General features: G+C 35.0%; 1 protein-coding gene across 1 annotated transcript in view; it reads right to left on the bottom strand.

Annotated features, from left to right (window-relative positions):
• Nucleotides 1–10,258, bottom strand: part of LOC106086313 (probable cytochrome P450 313b1) — a 31,907-nt gene extending 21,649 nt beyond the window's left edge. The window contains exons 1-2 of the mRNA XM_059365791.1: nucleotides 10,090–10,258; nucleotides 2,349–2,546 (exon numbers count right to left, since the gene is read on the bottom strand). Coding sequence (XP_059221774.1) covers nucleotides 2,349–2,546; nucleotides 10,090–10,246 — 355 coding nt within the window. The 5' untranslated portion in view covers nucleotides 10,247–10,258. The remainder of the gene's footprint in view (nucleotides 1–2,348; nucleotides 2,547–10,089) is intronic.
• Between the last annotated feature and the right edge of the window lie 6,724 nt (nucleotides 10,259–16,982).

Here is a 16,982-nt window from a genome sequence, read left to right as displayed (position 1 = left end):
GCACCGATTTGGGCTAAGTTGCAGAAAAATATCGAAGAGTCTAACACAACGCACTGTCCCAAATTTAAGCGAAATCGGACAAAAAAACAAAAACCGAGAGATCGGCCTATATAGCAGCTAAATCCAAATCTGGACCGATCTGCACCATATTGCAGAAGTATGTCAAGGGGCATAACTTAACTCACTGTCCCAAATTTCGGCGACATCGGGCAGTAAATGCGCCTTTCATCCGCCCAAAACCTTCAATCGAGAGTTCGGTCTATACGGCAGCTATATCCAAATCTGTACCGATCAGCGTCAAATTGAAGAAAAATGTCGAAGAGTCTAACACAACGCACTGTACCAAATTTCAGCAAAATCGGATAATAAATGTGGCTTTTATGGGCCTAAGACCCTAAATCGAAGGATCGGTTTATATGGCAGCTATATCCAAATCTGGACCGATTTGGGCCAAACTGACGAACACAACACTCACTGTCCCAAATTTCAGCAAAATCGGATAATAAATGTGGCTTTTATGGGCCTAAGACCCTAAATCGAAGGATCGGTCTATATGGCAGCTATATCCAAATCTGGACCGATCTGAGTCAAATTGACTAAGGATGTCGAAGAGCCTAACACAACTCACTGTCTCAAATTTCAGCAAAATCGGATAATAAATGTGGCTTTTATGGGCCTAAGACCCTAAATCTGCGGATCGGTCTATATGGGGACTATATCAAGATATAGTCCGATATAGACCATCTTCGAACTTAACCAGCTTATGGACAAAAAATGGAATCTGTGCAAAATTTCAGCTCAATATCTCTATTTTTAAAGACTGTAGCGTGATTTCAACAAACAGACGGACGGACATGTCTAGATCGTCTTAGATTTTTACGCTGGTCAAGAATATATATACTTTATAGGGTCGGAAATGGAATATTCGATGTGTTGCAAACGGAATGACAAAATGAATATACCCCCATCCTTTGGTGGTGGGTATAAAAAGGGGCAACTTTCAAATAATTAGTTTATAGACCCAAAAACCACTTCAATTCGATTTTTTAGCTTATCATAAATCCAAATTTTCAAAATTCTTAATCAATACTAGAAATTCCTTCAGCTAATTTTTTAATCGAATGTGCAAATTTCTTAATTGAGCCTAGTTTTACATTTTTTCTGTGTGGCTATGAATAAGGTTTTTATATCCTCAACAAATCAATTTAAATTATCATTTCAAATCATATGGAGGTTATATCTATTTATAGACACATCTGGGCAACATTTCGTGTAGATTTTAACGCTTAAATTCATAGCCAAATTGGTAAAAAATTAAAGCTGATAGATTAATGTTCAAGTACTTTTTATTAGAGTGGTTCGGTTGGGATTGTAAATGGGCCAAATCGGTTCATGTTTTGATATAGCTGCCATATCCGATCTTGGGTCTTGACTTCTTGACCCTATAGAGGGCGCAATTCTCGTCCGATTTGACTGAAATTTTACAGTGGTGTTTCGGTATCACTTTCAAAAACTTTGCTAAGTATGGTTCAAATCGGTTCATAATCTGGTGTAGCTGCCATATAAACCGATATTAGATCTTGAGCCTCAAGAGGGCGCAATTCTCACCCGATTTGGCTGAAATTTTGCATGGTGTATTTTGTTATGACTTCCAACAACTGTGCTTAGTATGGCGCAAATCGAAACATAACCTGATATAGCTGCCATATAGACCGATCAGTGATCTTGACTTCTTGAGCATCTAGAGGGCGTAATTGTCATCAGATTTAGCAGAAATTTTGTACAACGACTTCTCACATGACTTCCATCATACGTGTCCAATATGGTCTGAATCGATATATAGCTTGATACAGCTCCCATATAAACCGATCTCCCGAATTTGCTTTTTGAGCCCCTACAAGGCGCAATTTCTTCTACAATGTTCAGCTTTCAATTCATTAATGGTGTCATATTTTATTTAAGGTGTCTTATTTTACAAAGTAATATTGCAAATTTTGTGTACACAAGTGTTTACCCAAAGCACGAATTAGTATTTTTACAAGACGGAGACCCTAAGCATACAGCCAAAAAAAATAAAAAGGTGTCTTCCTAATAGTTAGACCGATTTCTTGCAGAGGTTTTGATATGTCGTTACTGCGGTATCACAATAGACTAAAACCCGAATTTTTATTCAAATCTGACTATCAATAAGAAGTATCTGTGACAAATTTTATGCGTATACGAGTACATATCTGTTTTTTTCGACCACTATATCCTTAGACAAGAATATGTATATGCTTTTTACGGCCACTGTTTTGAGATGTTAGAAACTGAATAATGAGATTAGTATTGGTAATGTCAATACTTACATTTTGAAGTGAACAGTCCTTCGCCAATCACTGTGGTCAAGAAATCGTAGGGATGTCCCTTATTTGTGCAAACCGATGATTGAAATATTTTTTCAACTGTTTCCGGGTCGCTTATATACACGATGCAATCGGTACCCAACCAAGTTGTACATGGCGATTTATATACCACTGAGATCTCCTCCAGAGTTTTAAGGAATCCTGGAAAGAACCAAATTTGTAAAAAAGGTGAAAATTTTTAATCGGCAATTTAGTTTCATTGTCAAAATTTACATATATAAAAAATTGAATTTTAAGCCATTAACGACGAATTGGTAAAACAATACCCAAGAATACAGCGGTCTTAGAAAAAATTCTAGCTTGAGCTAGAAAATAAGTATCCTAATGAAATTTTGATTGGCGCAAAAGGGAAATATATTAAAAAAAATTCCGGTCTAATAGTTAATATTGTAAGGAAAGTGGTTTGTCAAACAAAAATGTTCTCAAAATTCTTAGGAGTTACGAGTAATTTATGTCAAAGTCATTAAAATTCAGTTTTCTTCTCGAAATGGTCAAAAATTATGATTTTTTTTTGTAAAAAATAGTGGTTGTGGGAAAAGAAAAGACATTTTTCTTTCTTAATTTTTTTCAAAATTTTTTTTTTCGACATAAATGCTCTAAATAGTGATGATATACAATTTCATCGAAATCGGACAAGGAAATCGAGAGTCGAGCGTTAATGGGTCAAATATAAAAACTTTTACTTTCTAATACACTCTCTAATATATTTTTTGGGTAAGGACACTTCACCCTGCGGATATCGAATTCGTGCCATTGTTCGAACGCTGAACGTGTGCGAATCCTGGCGAGAACACCGGAAAAAGTGGTGTTTATCCCCTCTTAATGTTGCCGACATTTGCGAGGTACAATGCCTGCATGGTCATTTAAAAAATGTTTCCCAAAAAGGTGTCGCACTGTGGGACGCCGTTCGGACTCGGCTATAAAAAAAAGTCCCTTATCATTGAGTTTAAACTTGAATCGGAAAGCACTCATTGATGTGAGAGAATTTGCCCCTTCTTGGTTCCTGATGGTAATGTTATTCCTTAGGGTAATGTTCTCATTAGTGGAGGGATAGCACCTCAGACATTTGGACTCAAATATGAATAGCAAATTCGTGTCGCACTTCCAAATCCCTTTAAATAGAGCCCCATATTGCCAGGGCCGGTAAATATGAAATGAAAATAGATATCAAAGACGTTCTTTATTGTCAAAGGAGTGAAGTTCAATTTAGGGGGTGCTTTAGTGCATAACCCAAAACACTGGGCTCCAAAATTGGATATCAAATTCATTTTCTACTCTCAAATACCTTTCATAATGGGTCAAATAACCCATTTGACGTATCTTAAGGAGGAAAAGCGCCATCTAGAGTTGAACGCAAATTTTAATGTCATATTAGTAATCTACTCCCTAATAACTTTCATTTGAGTCCCATATAGCCATGGTCGGATAATATCCCCATTTGGGGGTATTTGGCGGTGGACGACCTCCTATTACTTGGACCTAATGTTTTATGCCATGTTTGTATTCTACTGCCTAATACTTTTAATTTGAGTCGTATATTCACATTAACTTCGAATATATCTGTTTAGAGAAGTTTTGGGATTGGGGGGCCGCTGGTTACTTGGACCCAAATTTTAATACCATATTCGTTTTCTGATCTCCAATACCTTTCATTTGATACCCTTATTGTGCCCATCGAACCACTTTCGGATATGGCTTTTTTGGGGTAAGGGGGAGGGTTCGCCTCCACCCGATATCTAAAAATTATATAGCCTATGGTTCCTTCCAGACAAAAGTACACAATCTATGAACATTTTAAGAAAATCGGTTCAGCCAAGTATCATATAGCCATAATGGGTCTAATGGCGTTTTTGAGGTGTGGCGTGACCCCCTATACTTCGATCAAATTTTGTATACCAGATTCGAAATCTACAGCCGAATACCTTTCATTTGAGCCGCTATATGAGCGTCCAATATGTCTGTTTAAGGGTGTTTTGGGGTTGGGGCGGACCGGTACTTACGGACAGGTACTTAGATTCAACTTTTAATACCATATTCGTATTATACTCTCTAATACCTTTCATTTGATACCTGTATTGTCCCGATCGGTTCACTTTTGATTTTGGGTTGTGTTTCTTGGCATAAGGGGACCCTCCCCCTTCCGATACCGAAAAATTATAAAGCCTATGTTTCCTTCCACACCAACCTACAAAATATGACCAAATTTCGAGAAAATCGGTTCTGATGTTTTTCAGTCTATACGGAACAAACCAATCGTGATTGGCTAATGTGCCCATTTTGGGCGTTTTTGTGGGGGTGGGGTGACCCCCTATACTTCGACATGAATTTGTATGCCAGATTCGTTATCTACTCCCGCATACTTTTCATGTGGTCCAGATCGGACATTATTTCGATATAGCTGCCATACAGGCCAATCTCCCGATTTTGATAAAATTTGAAACAGTTAGCTTTGATAGACCTCTAGAGATTTTAGTTGAGTATCGTCTATATCCAAATATGGTCCGATCTAGGCGATATTCAACAAAAAGGTGTAGAGGTCTATCAAAACTCACTATTTTAAAATTCATCAACATCGGAAGAAAAATGATCAGTTTATAGGCTCAATACTCTATATCGGGGAATCAGTCTATATAGCAGCTAAATCCACATATGATCCGATCTGGATGATTTTCAACAAATAAGTGTACCAAAGCTCACTGTTTCAAATTTCATCGAAATCGGATGAAAAATGCTCCTTTTATAGGCTAAATACTCTATATCGGGGATCGGTCTATATGGCAGCTATACCTTAATATGGTCCGATCGGCACGATATTCAACAAAAAGTTGTAGAGGTCTACCAAAACTCACTGCGCCAAATTTCATCGAAATCGGATAAAAAATGCTATTTTATATCGGAAGAGCGGTCTATATGGCAGCTATATCCAAATATGGTCCGATTTTGACCACATTCAACAAATAGGTATAGGGTTTACTAGAACTCAATGTGCCAAATTTCATCGAAATCGTATGAAAAATGCTCCTTTTATAGGCTCAATACACTATATCGGGAGATCAGTCTATATGGCAGCTTTTCCAAATATTGTCCGTTCTGGACCACATTTAAAGGAATGGGTTGAGATCTACCAGAATTCACTGTGCCTATTTTCATCAAAATCGGTTAATAAATGGATCATTTATGGTCCTAATACCCTTTATCGGGAGATCGGGCGGTCGGTCTATAGGGCAGCTATATCCAAATATGGTCCTATCTGGACCACATTTGGATATAGGATAAAAAATAGAGGTCTACCAGAACTCACTGTGCCAAATTGCATCGAAATCGGACGAAAAATTACCATATTATTGCCTCAAGGCTTTTAGTCTGGAGATCGGTCTATATAGCGGCTATATATAACTAAATTCCGATTTTATGAAATCAGAAGAAAAGGTTTATATACAAAAAAGGAATGTTTTGGGTATTTACCCAATAAATACCCAAACATTGGGTATTTACCCAATAAATACCCAAACATTGGGTATTTACCCAATAAATACCCAAGCATTGGGTATTTACCCAATAAATACCCAAGCATTGGGTATTTACCCAATAGATACCCAAGCATTGGGTATTTACCCGGTGGAAACCCATTTCTACCCATTTACAATCATTGGGCCATTTGCAGTGCAACATTTCAAGCAATTTGCTTAATTAAATAAAGCTCTATCGTGATTTTTGTAGACGGACGGACATAGCTAAATTTACTTAAAATGTCACACGCAGTGGGATAGAATAAAAAAAAACTTTAGAAAAATATTCAAAAAATTGAGATCAAGTGCAAAATATTAAGGCCCAAGGTGTTCCGGGCACCTTTTGGCAGGGCCCTAAATTTGTTAACTCCGGTATTTCGAAAAATTGTTCGTGGTGCCAAACCTTCCTTTATGGTCCGATTTCCAAAAGTTTTTGCTGAAAAGTGCTCAAAAATCCCTGCATAAACGTCAGCTTGAGGTCTACAATATCTCTATCGGTTTCGAGAATATTCGACTATTATTTTTTGTTGTTTGTTCTCAAAACACAAAGCCCAGATCTCCCATTTGGGATTATATATTTTTGCTTCATATGTCCCCTAAACCCAAGGAAATTTGTTTTTACCAAACAATATTTGTAGCCTCTACAGAAAATTTACTAAAAATGCCGATTAAGAAACTATCTTTGACCAAAATGGGTATTTATGTGGGTATATTTCCAATTTTTTAATAAAAATTGCCTATTTCGAGGTACATATAACTCCCGTTTAGATTGACATATCTTGTGCAAATTTCACTTAAAACACTTCACTTAAGAAAAAGAAAAAAATTTTTTGACCAAAAAATGCAAAAAAAAAATATTTGTTCAACGGCTTTGATAATGCATACATCAACCGGCCTTTTTTTTGGCAGGGTTTGAGTTCCAGCGAAAAAAGAGTTTTGGAAATCGGACCGCAAATGAAGATTTGGTTGGCAGCTATAAAGCTGAAGAGGCGCCCAGACCACCTAGGGCCTTGAAAATTTGGGTATGATGTCGATACCACCTCAGCTCAAACCATTTCAAATTTCCGTTCTCCAAAGGTATATTTTTTACTAGTTTTTTTCGATGGTGAAGCGTACAAACCAAGTGGAGTTCGCTGCACATGTAGGGACACTATCTTTAAGCGATGTTAAAGATAGCTACCCCAGATGACAGCACAGGGAGGTCAGAGTCCATAATTGAGATGAAGGGGAAACCAATATTGGCCTGCACTTTGGCAGTTTAAAGGCACTCACTTGGTATCCATCATCCCATACGTATTGTCATGTACACAGAAAAAATATCACGAAATTTTTTTTCAATTAAAAATTTTATTGAAAATGATAATGTTTTCAATTAAAAACTTAATTGAATCAATCATTTTTTAACTGAATCCGGATTTTTTTTCAATTACGATGGTGATTTAAAATTTTGTCATTTTTCATGTGGAATTTTTTTCGATTACAATCTTGATTGAAATTTTTATCATTTCAGTTAAAAAATTAATTGATTCATTCATTTTTATATCCACTACCAAAGGATGGGGTTATATTCATTTTGTTATTCCGTTTGCAACACATCGAAATATCCATTTGCGACCCTATAAAGTATATATATATTCTTGATCGTCGTAAAAGTCTAAGACAATCTAGCCATGGCCGTCCGTCTGTCCATATGTCTGTTGGAATCACGCTACAGTCTTTAAAAATAGAGATATTGAGCTGAAACTTTGCACAGATTCTTTTTTTGTCCATAAGCAGGTTAAGTTCGAAGATGGACTATATCTTGATATTGCCCTCATATAGACTGATCCGCCGATTTAAGGTCTTAGGCCCATAAAAACCACATTTCTTATCCGATTTTGCTGAAATTTGGAACAGTGAGTTGTGTTAAGTCACTCGACATCCTTCTTGAGTTTGGCCCCGATCGGGATAGATTTGGATATAGCTGCCATATAGACCGAACTCTCGATTTAAGGTCTTGGACCCATAAAAGGCGCATTTATTGTCCGATTTCATAGAAATTTGGGACTGTGAGTTGTGTTAGGCCCTTAGACATCTTTCTGTAATTTGGCCCAGATCGGTCCAGATTTGGACATAGCTGTCATAAAACTGATATCTCGATTTAAGGCCTTGGGCCCATAAAAAGCGTATTTATTGTCCAATTTTACCGAAATTTGGCACAGTGAGTTGTATTAGGTCCCTCGAGATCTTCCTTTAATTTGGCCCAGATCGGTCCAGATTTGGATATAGCTGCCATATAGACCGATCTCTCGATTTAAGGTTTTGGGGCCATAAAAGGCGCATTTATTATCCGATATCGCCAAAATTTGGGACAGTGAGTTGTGTTAGGTTCTTTTATATCTTTCTCCAATTTGGCCGAGATCGATTTAAAGCCTTGATCATAAAAGGCGCTTTTATAATCCGATTTCGCCGAAATTTGACACAGTGACTTATCTTAGGCTTTTCGACATCCGTATAGTTTATGGTACAAGTCGGTCTATATTTGGATATAGCTACCAAAAAAACTAATATATTGTTCTACAAAATTGAACAATACTTATTAGACCAATCAAAGTCCGCGCCGAATTTGATCCGTAAATTTGGGGGCATAAATTATACATTTTTCACCGGATTATGACGAGAGGTGCTTTACATATATACCCGAGGTGGTGGGTATCCAAAGTTCGGCCCGCAGAACTTACCGCCTTTTTACTTGTTTTTAATTGAATCTGAACTTTTTTCAATTACGATCGTGATTGAAATTTTCAATTATTATAAATGGAACCCAAAAAAAAGTTAATATATAAAAAGTAACTAAAAATTTAATCTTTTTCAATTAAACAATAACGACCAAGACCACTAACTTTTTTTTTCTTTTTGTCACTCACTCCGTTCGCCAAGTCATTGAAAACAGCTGATTTTGTAGAGGGAAAACACATGTTTTCGATGAATTGGTGAACGAATCGCGTGACAAAAAGAAAAAAATGTTAATGGTCTAGGCAGTAAATTATTTCAATCATTTTTTAATGGAATGAAATGTCATGACCATCCATTTTTGAAGAAGTCTAGTTGACTAAAATTTTTATAAATATTTTCTATATATTGAACATAAAACTCTCCCACAAACAGTCTTTCGACCACCTTTTTAAATTTCTAGACATATTAATCTCTGCATATTAATGGCATAACGGCTTCTATAGAATCAATATAATTATAGCATATACTAGATAAATATTTTTCTGTTGGGTTTTCTTCCCGAATGCATGTAATTCATAAAGTCACTAAATAGCTACTCTTTCTTTTATAATTCGGAAAACAATATTTTTCGTTTAATTTTTGGAGTGATCATGGACTCTCAAATTCGTCTTCCAGGAGTTTCACACATGTGAACCATGTTTCATCAAAATCGAGGGTGTGCCCTATACAGCGCTTTTTTCGTTTTAAATTAATTTGTCAAAATAAAAAATTAATTGGACATTTCGAAAATTTCAATATTAAAAAAAAATTGAAATATTTTAAAAAAATTAATTGAAAATTTTTAAAAATTCAACCTTTTTTTAATTGTATCAATTACAAAAATTAAATGGAAATTTCTAAAATTTTCAATAATTTTTTTAATTGAATATGCAATATTTTTAAATGAAATTTTTTTCAATCACCTTTTAAAAAAGCTGCGATTGATATTATCATTTTCGTGATTGAAGCAGTTTCAATTAAAAAATTATTTGGATCAATTAATTTCGTGATTAATATCGATTTTTATTTTTTTCTGTGTACGGAATAAAAGCTCCCGCTCAAGGGGGTTTGTGTGTATTTCTACCTTTTCGAAAGATCGTAAAATTTTTCTTTTCATGTGAGCATATATTAGAATAATTCCATCATTCTCTCCAAATCATTTTCCAAATGTTTCTTCTGAAGGAATGCTTAGTTTCGACTTCACATCAATAAATCATTAGATTAATTTTGTAAATATGTTATCGATAGTTAAACAAATATTGATCTTTAAATGAGCAGACAAAACTTATGTTTATTCAATGGCTTAATTTCTATAGATCAATTTTTATAGCAATTCATTCAAGTGACTTAATCTCCAAACCGGTTACATATCTCAGTGGACAATGAGAACAATATTTACCAAAAAAAAACGAAATACTTACTTTCGGTATTCATCATTTTTCCACAAATTCCAATTAATGGCAGGCCAAGAGGACCTGGTAGTTTTGTGTAGAGACTGTAAAATTTGCGCCTGGACCATAACCAGCCAGTCCAGAACATTAAAGCCGTTGTCATTAGCAGTAAAAGCGTGAATGACATTTTATATAAATTCGGTAACTGAAAATAAACAAGTAAAAACGTGCTCAGTTCGGCCGGGCCGAATCTTTGAAACCCTCCACGATGGTGGAGGGAGAGTAACCCTCTGCGTTAAATTGACAAAATAAAATTAGTTGCAAAGCATAATTTTACTCTACGTGTCAAATTTAGGGCAACGGATCTCGTTCAAATCCACACTTATTATTTTTTTTGTTTTGGTTATCTACTTTCATAATCATATTTCAAAACTACCACTTGGGGTACCCCATTTTTAAAGAACAGTAGGTCCTCCTGTGTCTATTCCATTTTGAGGGTAAAAAGTGTACTCTACTACCAAAGGCCTTTAATTGCTTTCCTATTCTATCTGATCGGCCTTTATATTTTATTTTTAATTTCTTTTTTTTTTTGGGTTGGACAGGGGTAGATGGGTTGCACTCTAACACATCCTTTCAATTGAGTACAATATATTCTCGGTCGTACTACATAACAGTTTGGTGTTGTTTTCATTGGGAGGAGAGTGTCGCTCCCCCCGACGCTAAGACTCAAAAGACAATTTATTTCAGTCTTTATTGTCGAGATATACATGTCCTGTTGAATGGCAGGACGGCTGGACGTAACCCATATTCTTGAATCCTTATATCAACAATAGATTCAAACACTACTGACATAGGCCTTTCCTTTAACTTGCATATTATCCCGCTCGAACTAAACGTACTATTGAAGGATATTTAGTGGGTCGGCCAATCCCAGACTCTATCCCAAATATGTATACCAGATTCGTAGTCAACTCCCAAAGACCTTTCATTTGATACCCATTTTATGACGTTGGACATTCATGCACGTTTAAGGGGTTTTGGGGTTGGGGAGGCCCCGTAGACGCCTTTGACGAAATTCTTATAACAGATGTGTACTCAACTTCTAAACACTTTTCGGTTGGTATCCATATGGTCCCAATTGGTTAATAAGCCCTGCTGAGAGGGTTTTTTAGGGGTGGGGAGGCGCTTCAGATACCAAGGAATACATTTGTATGTCAGATTTGTACTCTACTTTTAAATACCTTTCATTTGATACACATATTGCCTCAAGCGATGAAAGAATTCTGTTGGGGGTTTTTTGAGGGGGTGGAGGATCCCCCCGAATACTTTGAGCGAAATTTGTATACCAAGTTCGTACTCTACTCTCAAATACCTTTCATTTGATACCCATATTGTTTCTATCGATAAACATGTCAGTCCGGATGGGTTTTGGGATGAACCGTCCCCGCAAGTTATTTGACCCAAAAATTTTATACCAATTTCGTGTTTTTGGGGTACCATAGGTGGCATACAAAATTTCGCTTAAATCCATGCACGCATCTCCAAGATCTGGCGTTCATAAAAATTGGTGTATGGGGGAGGGTTCGTCACTATGTCTGCAACTTTAACATTAGCAAAATTTGACATGTCATAAGACAAAAACTTGTAATGCTATGGCATCTTTAGAATTTTATAAAAACCACATTTATGAACTCCGAGAAACATTTATTTAAAATTAAAATTAATTTTTTTTGTTTATATTTGATGATTTCGAATATGTATTAATGTTGCCAACCAGAATTCACTAATAGAAGGTAAGGTCACATTCGAAAACATAAAGTGGATAGGCCCCGTTAACATCATTAAGAATGTCAAATCTGCCGATTGAAAATGTCATCATATAGGGGATAATGTAAACAAAGAATGAATGTAAAAAGAGAACAAGTTGACATCTTCAATGCCAAGAAAATCAATGAAAATCATCAAAAATATCCCTTTCCAAGGCATCAACACCTCCGTTCGACAAATAAACAATACCTACAACTAAGGCGGATTTAATAAGGTGGTCTCATGCGAGCAGCTGTTAACAGCCAGCCAGGTTTGACAGTATTAAGATGTCAGATTTTTGTTTGCATTCTCTTTGTTGTTATCTTCTTTCTCGCATATTGTCTGCTCATGTACACACACGTGTACACACACAAATTTATTTGCGTGTGTTGGCAAAACGACGATCAGCTTGATTGCAAGATGGCGGATTCCACCATATGATTTGTGGTTGTTGTACAAATGAGACCACCTTTAATTGTTTCGCCATGACCTACAACCATCTCCTCATTCCCAAAACTAATTTATTGATCCTTTCTTTTTTGAAAAATACGCAATTTCAATAATAATTTATTATGTTTATTACGACTATGTTCAGAATCTACCAACATCGACATCCAACCAAATCCTAAAATTTTTGTAGAAAAATCCCAAATGGCACACTGCTCACTCATACCATTTTAGTCCATTGTGATACCAAAGTAGCGACAGGTCAATCTACTTGTGGGAATCGCACACAGGATCCCTTCACTGGTAGTCCGAACACGTTCCCAACCTAATCAAATATTTCTATAATATTTTGTCATATGTTTTTAGATGTGTATGACACTATGGAACAAATATTTTTTATTTCCACTTTATGACATTTATATATAGATTATTTTTTCTCTTAATGATGGTGTTTAAATCATCCCATGTGGACTTTTGTGTTTATTATATTATTTTATCATATTTTTTAATTTCTCTCTTTTTTTACACTTCTAATTTTTAAATTCAAATATTTATGATACGTTAAACTTGCGTTTTACATTTGTTTTCAAAGAAATCTCTTTTCAACACTTAGGGCGATTGTGCACCTTATCTACAAACTCAAAAAAAAAAAATAAATCGGTGCTTTAAAAATGACTACAATCTTCCGCGCACGGTTTGTCTGCGACTAAGTCAAAAAAATAAATGTTCTTATTTATTTTATAAACAAACTTTAAAATAATAGCTAAACGATCGAGGGGTCTATATGCAAATGCGAAAATTATTTAGCTAGCTTAAAATACTTTTTGGATTTACATATATTATTATTGTCTTAACATACATCGTAAGTTGATAGTAAAATGGCCACAATCAGAACCAGTTTAGAATGACTACGACAGAGAGTTATTTTTTGAGCAATTTTGTTGTTATACGTACTATATCTTCAAGTTGTCCAAATACAGGCCCATTACGTTAAAATTTAAAAAAACATTTTCTATAACATTTTTGTTTCACAAGATTTCCAAAAATATCACACACAGAAAATATTCGAAAAATCACGAGTAAATAAAGAATCTTTTCTTTGATGGAAGGAATGACTTGGAGACAAAGAAACAAAAGTTCAAAATAACCATATCTTTAAATTTAAATCGAATAAATGGATGCTAGCTTCGGATTTCATTTTCGTCTTCAATGATTATTTACTTACTTTATTACTTTTTTTTAACATTATTTCAAATTTCTTTACTTTTGCAATGCAATGAAATTTGTCATTATAGAACTTCATTACATTAATGAAAAAAGTTTCATAAAATCAATGGACAATAAATTTAATGAAGATGGTCGTTAATGGAGAGATAACTGTTGTTGATGCAATGAAAAATGTTTCATTAATATACAAAAATGATTTCTTTAGATGAATGAATCTATTTCATTAGTGTTATGGAACGATATCATTATTTTAATGTTATCATTTCATTGATGCTATAAAACAATTTCATTCATGTAATGAACCCCTAATACTAGTATTATGAAACTCATTCATTAATGTTATGATACATTACCTTTTTTAATGAAACTATTTCATTGATGCTATGAAACAACTTCATTAACGTTTAAGTGAAACCATTGAAAAAATTGTGTTTTTAATTAATTATTTTTTTAAATTAAAGAGATAAATGGGGAATGACAGAAAGGCACTTCGTTTAAAGTAGGCTTTATCTTATAAAATAATTCAATAATTACATTTAAACTCATTTTAATAAAAAAAAGTCAGATTATCGTTCAACAAATTCATTTAAATAATAATGTTATAACAAACAAGTAAGTTTGTTGTTATAACCAACAAGTAATGTTATAATAAACGTGCTAAGTTCGGCCGGGCCGAATCTTATATACCCTCCACCATGAGTCGCATTTGTCGAGTTCTTTGCGCAGTATCTCTTTCTAGGCAAACAAGGAATAATGAATAAGAACTGTTATGGTATATCACGTTATAGTCCGATTTGGACCGTAAATGAATTGAATACTGAACATTGTAGAAGTCATTGTGTAATATGTCAGTCCATTCGGATAAGAATTGCGAATTGAAGGGGCTCAAGAAGAAAAATCGGGAGATCGGTTTATATGGAAGCTGTATCAAGCTATAGATCGATTCAGACCATATTGCTCACGTATGTTGAAGGTCATGGGTGAAGTCGTTGTACAAAATTTCTGCCAAAACTGATGAGAATTGCGCCCTCTAGAGGCTCAAGAACTCAAGATCACAGATCGTTCTATATGGCAGCTATATTAGGTTATATATCGAATTGCGCCATACTAAGCACAGTTGTTGGAAGCCATAACAAAACACCTCATGCAAAATTTCAGCTAAATCTGTTGAGAATTGCGCCCTCAAGAGGCTCAAGAAGTCAAGATCCAATTTATATGGCACCTATACCAGGTTATAAACCGATTTGGACCATACTTCGAACACATTTTGGAATTGATACCAAAACACCGCGTGCATATTCAGCTAAATCTGTTGAGAATTGCGCCCTCAAGAGGCTCAAGAAGTCAAGATCCAAGATCGGTTTATATGGCACCTATACCAGGTTATAAACCGATTTGGACCATACTTCGAACACATTTTGGAATTGATACCAAAACACCGCGTGCATATTTACAGGATAAGAATTGCGCTCTCTAGAGGCTTAAGAAGTCAAGATCCCAGATCCGTTTATATGATAGCTATATCAGGTTTTGTACCGATTTGCGCCATACTCATCACAGTTTTTGAAAGTCATATCAAAAAACTTCATGCAAAATTTTAGCTAAATCAGATGAGAATTGCTTCCTCCAGCGGCTCAAGAAATCAAGATCCAAAATCGGTTTATATGGTACCTATTCCAGGTAATGAATCGATTTGGACCATACTTCGAACAAATATTGGAAGTGATACCAAAACACCACGTGCATAATTACAGCATAATCGGATAAGAATTGCACCTTCTAAAAGCTCAAGATCTCAAGACCCCAGATCGGTTTTATATGGCAGCTATGTCAGGTTATGAACCGATTTGAACCATACGTAGCACAGTTTTTGGAAGTGATATCAAAACACTAAGTGCAAAATTTCAAATCGGACGAGAATTGCGTCCTTTAGAGGCTTAAGAAGTCAAAACCCAAGATCGGTTTATATGACAGCTATATTAAAATATGGACCGATTTGCCTCATTTACCATCCCAACCGACACTACTACACTAATAAGTAGTATTTGTGCAAAATTTTGTTACAAAGAATCAAAGCAAAATACGAAAAAATGTTCGAACAAATGCCCGAATCAAAATAGAAAACCCCGAAAATGTTGCAACCTGCAATGTGAATCCAATTGGAATACTTGGAACATCTTGTGTCTTTAACGCTTGTTTGTTTATGGTATTGGAAAGACTAAGCAGAAACCCTCTCTTCTATTTCTCACCCTCTTTGGTTTCTTTATAGTTTTGGGAAGACCCTCTCGTCTATTTCTCACCCTCTTTGGTGAGCAAGTATATATAAATAAAATACAGCTAAGTGAAAGAAAGCTTAACCGCTAAATAAACGTTCTTCCCAACTTACACCTTTCAATGTTCACTGAAAGCCATTACCCAAACCACAATAAGAGCTTTAAACGTTTTAATAATTGTATGCCTCAACATATACGTAATTTTTTTTTGTTTTTTGTAAAGCGCAGTTTGCACCTCTGTCGAAATTTTCGTTACCAAAAGAAATGCATTGACAAATCCTAAACGAAATTTTCGTTACCGGTACCGTTACCACAAATTCGTTCCAGGGTGACATAATAAGTATTGGAGAATTTCATGCAATTACGAATGAAAATGTATGTTTTGACAGGCCCATGCAATATGAAATTAAGATATTTGCAAAAAATATCGATCAATTACAGCACATATATACTTCATTGGCCAAAAATTATTAAAATTCTACCAAAATTATAATTCGATGGTCGTCACCATCTTGTATTATACTCAACTATTTTTCAGTGGCGACATAAATGTCTTGGCTGCAACCGAAAATTTCGCAAGAGGTGCATACCCAGTTTTAATTAAAACTTTAATAATTCGAATAGCAAAATCCATCGCATTAACCATGGATAAGCAAACATCTAAAAGAATTGTAAAAAATCCACTCCTGAATAATGTAACGGATACGCTTAAAATAAACAGCTCTGAATCGCCTAATCAAAAACTGATTACTATAACAAACAATAAACCAAAAACCCAGCCTAATTCCATACAATCTATTGGGTTGCCCAAAAAGTAATTGCGGATTTTTCATATAGTCGGCGTTGACAAATTTTTTCACAGCTTGTGACTCTGTAATTGCATTCTTCAGTTATCAGCTGTTACTTTTAGCTTGCTTTAGAAAAAAGTGTAAAAAAGTATATTTGATTAAAGTTTATTCTAAGTTTTATAAAAAATGCATTTACTTTATTTTAAAAAATCCGCAATTACTTTTTGGGCAACCCAATATTATTAATAATGAAAACCAAATCCTAGCTAAGTCCATACACGATCAAAGAAAGTGAACACAGAGTCTTAGAAATAATCAAATTAAAAATTTAAGCTATCAATGAAGAAGTGAACACTCTTTAGCAGAAAGTTAGTAAAATTGA

Source organism: Stomoxys calcitrans, chromosome 3 (assembly GCF_963082655.1).
Source record: "Stomoxys calcitrans chromosome 3, idStoCalc2.1, whole genome shotgun sequence".
Lineage (NCBI taxonomy): Eukaryota > Metazoa > Arthropoda > Insecta > Diptera > Muscidae > Stomoxys > Stomoxys calcitrans.
This window is presented reverse-complemented; position numbering and strand designations above follow the sequence as displayed.